Raw genomic sequence first — 9,100 nt, 5'->3', positions numbered from 1 at the left:
TATCAAAAAGGAGTCTACTTTACTGGCATAAAAGTGTTCAACAATCTGCCACAAAGTATTAAAAACTTGGGCAATGATACTAAAAAGTTTAAATCAGAGTTAAAGAATTATCTACATGCTCATTCCTTCTACTCTTTAGATGAATACTTCAATGTAAATAGAGAATGATGTAAAATTATGTTATATTAATTTTTAAGCTAAAATTGCCTGTACTTATGTATGTAACCTTTTGACTTGTTCTGTATCCAAAGGTACTAACCTACTTAGGATTTATAGAATGTAAATAAATTCAATTCAATTCAAAACACATGTACACAAACTACAGTTAAATGAACCAATCATACGTTTTATAAACGAACAGAAAATGTAATGGACATTGCTTTCACTGACATAGAAATACAACTCCTAAACAAAGGACTAAAATATAACCTACACAACAAATATAAAAAGTGGATGCAAACGCTTGCGATCGAAGCCGACACAGCCGTATGTCAACTACCAGAAAAGGACGAAGGATATATGAGATAACTAGTAGTGAATAACATCCCAAGGATTACAAATAAACACAACTCCTTAAAAGAGAGACGCCAAAAAATTTTGAGAACATCTCGAATGAAAAATATTGAAAGCTTAAGGCACAAAGAATTAAAACCAACTAATCATAACAAAAGCCGACAGAGGCAACACGCTAGTTATACTATACAAAACGACTACAGAAACAAAATTGAAGAGTTCATTACCAAAACTAATTTCAAAAATTACCACAAGACATTACAAATAAATTACAAACAAAACATGCATAACAACCTAAATAAACTGAATAAAAACAATTCGTTTGTATTGGTGGAAACGCCACTGTTATAAACTTTCATTTCTGGGGCAACGGTTTCCTAGGCTTCGCCGCCTAGGCACTGCTAGCCGTTGTCTAGCCATGGATGAGTTCTGATTCCAAATATTCCGGCCCTAGGCGGCACGTAACAGTATTAATACTGTATGAACTAATATCAAATAGGATTTGAACTTGTCACAGCGGTGCTTATGAATATTTCTATCTCCTGGATTATAATGCCCTGTAGTACGTTAACAAAATCATGACATAAAGACAGGAAACAGATGTTTTGAAAATGTGGCACAGTTCAGATATTTCGGAACAATGATAACAGATCGAAACCTGATTCAGGAGGAAATTAAGAGGCAATTGAACTCGGGTAATGCTTGCTACCATTCAGTCCAGAACCTTTGTTTTCTCGTCTGTTGTCCAAACACATAAAAATTAGAATATACAAAACTATAATTTTGCCTGTGGTTCTGTATGGGTGTGAAACTTGGTCTCCGACATTAAGGGAGGAACATAGACTGAGGGTGTTTGAGAACAGGATGTTGAGGAGAATATTTGGACCGAAGAGCGATGAAGTGACAGGCGGTTGGAGAAAACTGCATAATAAGGAGCTTCATAACTTCTACTCTTCTCCAAGTATAATTAGAATGATCAAGTCGAGGAGGATGAGGTGGGCAGGTCATGTAGCACGAATGGAGGAGAAGCGGAATGCGTATAGGATGTTGGTGGGAAAGCCAGAAGGAAAGAGACCACAGGGAAGACCAAGGCGTAGGCGGATGAATATTAAAATGATCTTAGAGAGATAGGATGGGATGGTATCGATTGGATTGATCTGGTTCAGGATAGGGACCAGTGGAGGGCTGTTGTGAACACGGTAATGAACCTTCGGGTTCCATAAAATGCTGGGAAATTCTTAATAGCTGCAGAATTGGCGGCCCCTCCAGAGTAAGTAAGTAAGTAAGTAGTACGTTCAAGGTCGACAGACATTTTTGAGGAACATTTCCCCTCCATCTTGAGTCTAGAAGTAGCAAGCGTGAGTAACAAGGAGAAATATTCCTTCGAAAAGTCGGTTAACTTTCAGCGCATTACACGGCGTTATATCGCAGAAGATAAAACGCCTTACCTGAGTGTACAAAAGAATCCCAGTCCGCTCATCTAAGAACGAGGCACTGGACTGGGTGTTACTTTCTCGCTCGCCGAGCCATTTGAATTCATGGTTGCTCATATTAGACCGTTTAGGGTCTGTCCACAGCGACTCATTCTGAAGCAATCTGGTGGAGACAGCAAATTCACTGAAACTCGAGAATGGGTGAAAGAATAGAGTCCTATATTTATCACTGCTGTTCTCAGCTGAAAGCGCTAGTCCAAAGAGACCATCAGTCCACTCGAAGTTTACTCCAGCCACTTGGTACGTACCAGCCTTGGGGTCATTATGGAAGTATCTATGTGTGATTCGCCATGACGCATTTGTCCCCCAGCTGTACACAACCATACTGGAAGCCCCGAGATCAGCCATATATGCGAAAGTATCTTCACAACTGCCACTCTTCACGTCAACAGCGATGTTCGCAAAGACGGATTCGTTCCTTGTGAAGGTTTTGGGGATTTCATAACGTCGAATCAGTTTATCGTTTGTGAGGTTGTAAACAAGGAGCTGGTTGGGCCCGACTTGCTCCTGGCTGTCTAGAATGTCGGTCTTTCCTGTATCGAGTACCCACAACCTGTCGCATGAATCTGCTCGGATACGGAAAGGGGAAACTATGCAAGTCTTGTTTCTGTTGGCATGCTGAAAACGAGGTGTGATGACCGAGTCCAGGTCGTGCGCTTCCCAATTCGGGTATGGTATCAGCTCTGGCGAACTTCTACCTGCAAAATAGAGACTACCTCAGAAGTAGGAACGGTCCAGTATTCAAAAGCGAGAACGTATAGATAATTTGCAGAGAAAACCATTAACTTGCTAATGCATAGAACTGTAATTGGCATCGCAACGTCCATTCTCGTGGCAATTATGATCATAGAATCCACAACAAATCTTGCATGCAAGTGATGAGTCTTCTCACGGAAAAGGATGTGCAAGGGAGAGTCAGTAAATTGGTTACAAATGGGAGTAAAACAGCTTTAATTGATGTAATAGTTTTTCTATATGTATCACTAGGTAGCAGCTTTCACTTAAAAGTATCATCTGAATATGACTTTGACTTTAGCTACGGTTTCAGCATTGGCTCTACCCAGTCACTTTTAACAACGGAAATGGATAACTCGATACTGTGTACAGAAGATTATCAGCGTAGTTACGAAAGAACTTTATTTAGTGAAATGTTAAGCGGAGGATTACTATGCTCGTTTAAAATCTTCAGGATTTCAGACGTTCGTACGTAGGTAATACTGAAGCTATAACCACGTCCAAACATGCTAGCGGAAGTAGCAATAGGTCACTGGTCACAGCATTATTTCCATCTATGGCTGTATAGCCCTTGTGGACCTTGGACAGTTTTTAATTTCTTAATGCGTACACAGTTGGTAGGACTCTTTGGATCGTCGATAGGCCGCTACCTACATACAGAACAATACAAACACGGAATATACGCACACAGACATCCATGCCTCGAGTGGGATTCGACCCCGTGAAGCCAGTGTTCGAGAGGAAGAACATGGTTCGTGCCTTAGACCACGATGCCACTGTGACTGGCACGGCATTATGTAGATATTTAAAATACACTTATACGTTGTTTCTTTGAACTTCATAATTGAAGAATCAAGAAACTGAGTGAAATTCCATTTCATTATGTAAAAACATATGCCCCTTAAACATGTTGGGAACTAAAAGTCATGGAAGANTGTATACTTGCCCTTCCCCCCTTCCTTCAATGCTCTCACATAGCTGTGTATATTTCCAACACCAGTCTCCTTTTACCGGTTCTCACGTTCTCTTCGCTTGTGGATTTCTTATATTTTTCCTTCTACCCTGAAGATGGAGGCGATACGTTCCACCGAAACGTCGGTTAACACCACACAAACACGGTGCCAAATCCCAGAAGACTGCTTTCTTCATAGTCACCGCCAATCTTATACGTTGGGTACTGTTAACTGCGGTCACGAGTATTGGGGATACCTCGGCTCGGAGTCCTGCACCTCTGATTCATATCGCTGTGCCGGGAGAGCAACTGAAATAAGCCCACGACTAACTACAGAACTCGTCTTCTTCCTGATACATTTTTTAATGATTTCTATCTTCGAGGGTCTGTGATGATGTGTTTCTGGACATTATCCACTGCCCATCCGTCGTGAAATAGGGACTAGCTCTATCGATTGGGCCCGGCTGAGTTGATCCCGCCTAAAGATGAAAGACAGAATCCAGTCTCCAAAATAATGTGTTTCAAATAAAACAGGACAATGGACAATGTTCAGAAACACAATGACTGCATTTCTATCTTATTACTCTCCAGACGCGCTGAATATACACTGAACTACTGGGGCGTCGTTGAATAAACCACACATAAGTCAATATTTCGAAAAAAATGCTACCTGAAAAATGACAGAAAAGATTCAAATTGCTGGACCATTTAGTACAGAACCGTCGAATAACTAACAGAACCAGCATAATAGAAGAGCTGGTTCATTACCAGCCGTTAAGAGTGGCAGTGATGTGCTTACCTGTTTGGTTCAAGTAGACGTAAGCCAGGGACGCTGGAACACCGCGTTTCCATCGTGGCACTGTTATAAACAGTTTGTTCTTCCAGACTTCCAAACCGACAGGTACATTATTGCTTGGAATAAAAGACTGACTTTCAACAGCTTCTTGACGAAGCCTGGAATTAGGGTAGGCAAAGTCCAACTCCTTCCACTCGAATATTACGTCTAAGACACCTCCAGTCACAATTCTTACACAGAGCACTAAAATAAACCACAATTCTATGCAGTTTACAACTGTCATGATGGCATGTGTTATGCACTTCTTCACAGGTCTTGTTCCAACTTACGCAAGATAGCGCAATTCTTTTATTATATATGCCTACTACACAATGACAAGAAATCTCTGAGGTTAGTGGATTCTTGTGGTTTCAATCTCGTGTTTTCTTCCTACATTTCTCTTGCGGGGAATGCCTGGCGATGAGACACAGAGGAAGAGAGACTGAGTGATTCAAAACACCGTGGTTTTGAGGCATGTGTCGTGACGCATGCTGTGGAATAAGAGGCGTTAACGGGCTTTCCCGGAATTTCGAAGTGTTGTCGATATATCTGACTGCGTCTAGGCAACATACCATGGGAGCGAACCGAGGACGCGGAGAGAATGCACCATTTCCTGTTTAAAAACATGGGAAAAGTGGTTTAGTAGGTCTTGTTTGTTATTACTTCGTTATGCAACGCCGAGTCTTATGGTGACATGGTGCAACATTTTAAATATAAGATTTATTTAAATAATAATAGAAAGATTAATTCCTGCCACAAAGAGAACTCGTGTCTTACAAATACCAGTCCCTCAGTGACATTCAGGGAAACACACGGTGTTTACCGTTATTCTGATTATCATACGCAATGGGTCTCTTGCAAGGGGCATGGCGCCGAAAGCACATGCGCCCGACATATTTTTATTTACCCACGGGAACTATGTGTATGACGGAAGAAAACAAAATGTACGCATTATTACATTCAGTAGCCTGCCCTTGATTGTATATCACCACAGGACAGAAGGACAAATGGCCGTGTAACTGCTCGAAGCAGTACCTGCCCTAGAGCCACTTGTCCACCCAAGATCTAGGGTATATTTCAGGTACTTCTACATAACTAGAACTTACGCGAGTACTTTCGATTTCAACCTCATTGTAGAAATATAAATCACGCATCAAATTGTGAGGAAGAAAAGGCCAATAATCTTGAGGCTGCGATATGAATAAAAATGGACAATCCAAATACGCTCCTAGAAACCCCTAAATAGCGACGCTCTATGCAGCTCTCAAATAACGAGGGACGCAAGCCCTCCAAAGCGAAGAGACACCAAACGGAATTTGAAACTAAAAAAACTCACTCCTTGTAAGATAGTAGCTCCATTCATCACCAGGCTATGGAAGAGGGGAAGTAGGCTGCTGAAACGAGTAACACTGATTTCACTCTAATTACAAGAGTAATAACGGTAACAAAAATTTGCTTAATCTAAACAAACAATGCTCACGCCAAACAAATTTGTGGCCCTTAAAAGGGCCGTTTCATCACAAATCAATTTACTTAGCGCTCGTGTACTTCGTAACTGCCTTCGTCCCCTCACTGACTGCATGCTTCGCCAGTTCTCCAGGCAGCAATAACCTTACTGCAGTCTGAATCTCCCTGCTTGTAATCGTAGACCTCTTATTATAGTGGGCCAATCTCGATGCCTCAGCCGCAATTCGCTCGAAGATGTCGTTAACAAAGCTATTCATTATGCTCATAGCTTTCGAGCTGATGCCTGTATCTGGATGAACCTGTTTCAGAACTTTGTAAATGTAGATGGCATAACTCTCCTTCCTCTTCCGCTTCTTCTTCTTGTCACTCTTTGAAATATTCTTCTGTGCTTTACCGGCCTTCTTCGCAGCCTTACCAGATGCTTTAGGAGGCATAGCGCTCAAAATCTCAATACAACGTACGAAGACTGAAATGCACTATTCACAAAATTTTGAAAAGTTCGTAGTTTTATGACGTGGGCGAACTCGAATTCTAGATCTCATTGGTTCGTTATCCAACCGTCTCGGATCTCAATCTGATTGGTTCGGCTCAGCTGCCACTCATTTAATATAAAAGACTGAAGAACTCGTTCCCTGATTGGCTAGGTCCTGTTTCCTCCTAGTGAACAAAAGGACAAGCGTTGACATGCCTCGAAAATTTTTGTGGCGTACTTTCTTGCTGTTATCGAGTGTGTGAGAGATGTCTGGACGCGGAAAGGGCGGCAAGGTGAAGGGAAAGTCTAAGTCGAGGTCCAGTAGGGCTGGACTTCAGTTTCCCGTGGGCCGCATTCACAGGCTTCTGCGTAAGGGTAATTATGCAGAGAGGGTAGGCGCTGGTGCACCGGTTTATTTGGCTGCTGTTATGGAATATCTTGCTGCTGAAGTTCTTGAGTTGGCAGGTAATGCTGCACGTGACAACAAGAAGACCAGAATTATCCCACGTCACCTGCAACTGGCCATTCGTAACGACGAGGAATTGAACAAACTTCTGTCTGGCGTTACGATCGCCCAAGGTGGGGTTTTGCCTAATATTCAGGCTGTACTGCTACCGAAAAAGACTGAAAAAAAAGCTTGAAGTGAAGTTCCGACAAAAACGGCCCTTATAAGGGCCCCAAATTATGTGGGGGTGGTTGTCATTATGTGGCCTGCACAGTTTAAGGTAAAGAGCACAGCAGGAAATTTGGGCAAACGCGATTCCCGGTAATTGTCCATGAATGGAGCAGCGCAAAATGAAACCAAGTCACGGTCAGTCTTTGTCAGCCCCAGCTGGGGATGATGACCAAATGTTTTTGTGAAAGTCCATTTGGAGCGCCGTCTCTGACGACTGGTCAGGCCTTTTCATTTGTCAGTATTTCAATTTAATGTTAATCCTTAATTTCTACGAGGCTTCTGTCAATCCAGGCTCAGTACAGCAAATTATGCCCTACTTCTTGTATTCGCCACCATGGCATTTGAGTGATCATATGCCTGACCACCGCCAAGTTTAAGCCTCTGTGGGTTATTTACATTGTCGTGGTGCGACGTCTACTAGGAGTGAAAGTAGTTCAGCCGTGGTCACGTCTCGTGTAAACATAAAAGCCGTGAATACATAGGCGTGAACGCACGGCGGCCAGTCGCCACGCTTCTCTCAGCCAGGCGTTAAAAAACCGCGTTTGGTTTCTTCGCGTGATCGTTGCCGAAATGCCGGGAAAAGAGTTAAAAGGATGCGAACAAACTGTCGCTTCAGTTATCGGAGAACTACCAAATTTTTCAAACCCGATATCATCAGTTGATTCATGTGTGTCGGAAACAAGTCGGCAGAGCGCTCGTGAACAGTGACCGATCTGAGGCGCAACATTTCGACCAAGTGGATTGACAGGAAATTATGAATTTTCCCTAGTGGTTATTCTATGTATGTTTTTTTAGTATCGGTTCCTAAATTTCCACTATGGTTTTATCGCACTCTTCTTTGTATTAATGTTTCGTTTAAAATAATGAAATACGGATCATTTTGGAATAATTTAGTTTACCTCATTGTCGGTCAATCCCTGGCGGTAAACAGTCATGGTAAATGAATTCTAGTGACCCGTCTGAGGTGAGCAAACATTTAAGGTACAAATCCCTTATTTTTCAAAATCAAATGATTTTGTATGTTCAAATCTCTCAATTCTCTATTACTTTGAATGGTGATAAATTTTAATGAAAGTTCATATTGACTCACCTTACAGGTAATTTCATATTAACCAAGACATTATTACGGTACGTTAGAAAATTAAGTAATTAATTTTACATACCTATAAATGTTCCTGAAAGCTAACCTGATGACTTAAAGTCTCGGATAAATTAGCATATTCTTTTTTTTCGTGCACGGTCTCAGCTCAATGGAGACTTGGTGTAAGCGCTGGAATATAAAAATTAATGAAGATAAAGACTCAAGGGGTCTAATTCTGTCGTGGTCGTCGACCGCCTGAGTCTTGTCGTACTCTTAATAGACTAAATATTACATTTGTAAATAGTGCAAAATATCTAGGTGTAATCTTCGATAAGAGAGTGACATGGAGATTACACATAGAAACGATCGAAGCCATGGCCTTCAGAACATTCATTAGAGTATATTCCCAATTCAAAAGTGAGCAATTGAGCGCTAACATTAAACTGACCGTCCACAAAGCTCTTATTATATCCGTAATGACTTATGCTAGACCCGCCTGGGAGTTTGCGGCAGACACCCATCTAGTGAAATTGCAGCGCCTGCAAAACAAGGTTCTCAGCAACATCGGAGAAGGCGAAGCCCGACACAGAAAGTATAAGAGGCTTAAACTTGGCGGCGGTCAGGCATACGACCGTTCAAGTGAATAGACTGCCGTGGTAGCTAGTACTACTAGGAAATATATATATATAATATTATATTTAAGCATCCTGTTGCACACTACACGATAAATGATACAAACTCCGTCCTAAGTGCAAACAATATATATTTATATGTCTTTGATCTTGTTCTTTCTACACTACATGTTTCGGCCTCTATCGGCCATCATCAGGTGTATACTCTTAACGTCGCTGCCACACTGAACCCAGTCTAAAACTT

The 9,100-nt window shown here is 41.7% G+C and overlaps 3 protein-coding genes across 3 annotated transcripts in view; 1 reads left to right on the top strand and 2 right to left on the bottom strand.

The window, feature by feature from the left end:
- Positions 1-4,984, bottom strand: part of LOC111863041 (protein yellow) — a 10,212-nt gene extending 5,228 nt beyond the window's left edge. The window contains exons 1-2 of the mRNA XM_023848987.2: positions 4,493-4,984; positions 1,962-2,704 (exon numbers count right to left, since the gene is read on the bottom strand). Of these exons, the coding sequence (XP_023704755.1) occupies positions 1,962-2,704; positions 4,493-4,772 (1,023 nt within the window). The 5' untranslated portion in view covers positions 4,773-4,984. The remainder of the gene's footprint in view (positions 1-1,961; positions 2,705-4,492) is intronic.
- Positions 4,985-6,016: 1,032 nt separating this feature from the next.
- Positions 6,017-6,466, bottom strand: LOC111863043 (histone H2B). Its single transcript, XM_023848993.2, has one exon. It carries the CDS (start codon positions 6,427-6,429, stop codon positions 6,058-6,060), a length of 372 nt encoding a protein of 123 aa, XP_023704761.1. The 5' UTR covers positions 6,430-6,466; the 3' UTR covers positions 6,017-6,057.
- Positions 6,467-6,705: 239 nt separating this feature from the next.
- LOC111863045 (histone H2A) lies at positions 6,706-7,133 on the top strand. Its single transcript, XM_023848995.2, has one exon. It carries the CDS (start codon positions 6,734-6,736, stop codon positions 7,106-7,108), a length of 375 nt encoding a protein of 124 aa, XP_023704763.1. The 5' UTR covers positions 6,706-6,733; the 3' UTR covers positions 7,109-7,133.
- Positions 7,134-9,100: the final 1,967 nt, after the last annotated feature.

This window comes from Cryptotermes secundus, unplaced genomic scaffold (assembly GCF_002891405.2).
Source record: "Cryptotermes secundus unplaced genomic scaffold, Csec_1.0 scaffold1452, whole genome shotgun sequence".
In the NCBI taxonomy this organism is placed as follows: Eukaryota; Metazoa; Arthropoda; class Insecta; order Blattodea; family Kalotermitidae; genus Cryptotermes; species Cryptotermes secundus.
Note: the sequence above shows the minus strand (reverse complement) of the source record. Positions and strands in the feature narration are given on the sequence as shown.

What these genes read in the sequence shown, in the direction of transcription:
- LOC111863043 (XM_023848993.2), bottom strand. Translation starts at nt 6,429, where the DNA reads ATGCCTCCTAAAGCATCTGGTAAGGCTGCGAAGAAGGCCGGTAAAGCA.
- LOC111863045 (XM_023848995.2), top strand. Translation starts at nt 6,734, where the DNA reads ATGTCTGGACGCGGAAAGGGCGGCAAGGTGAAGGGAAAGTCTAAGTCG.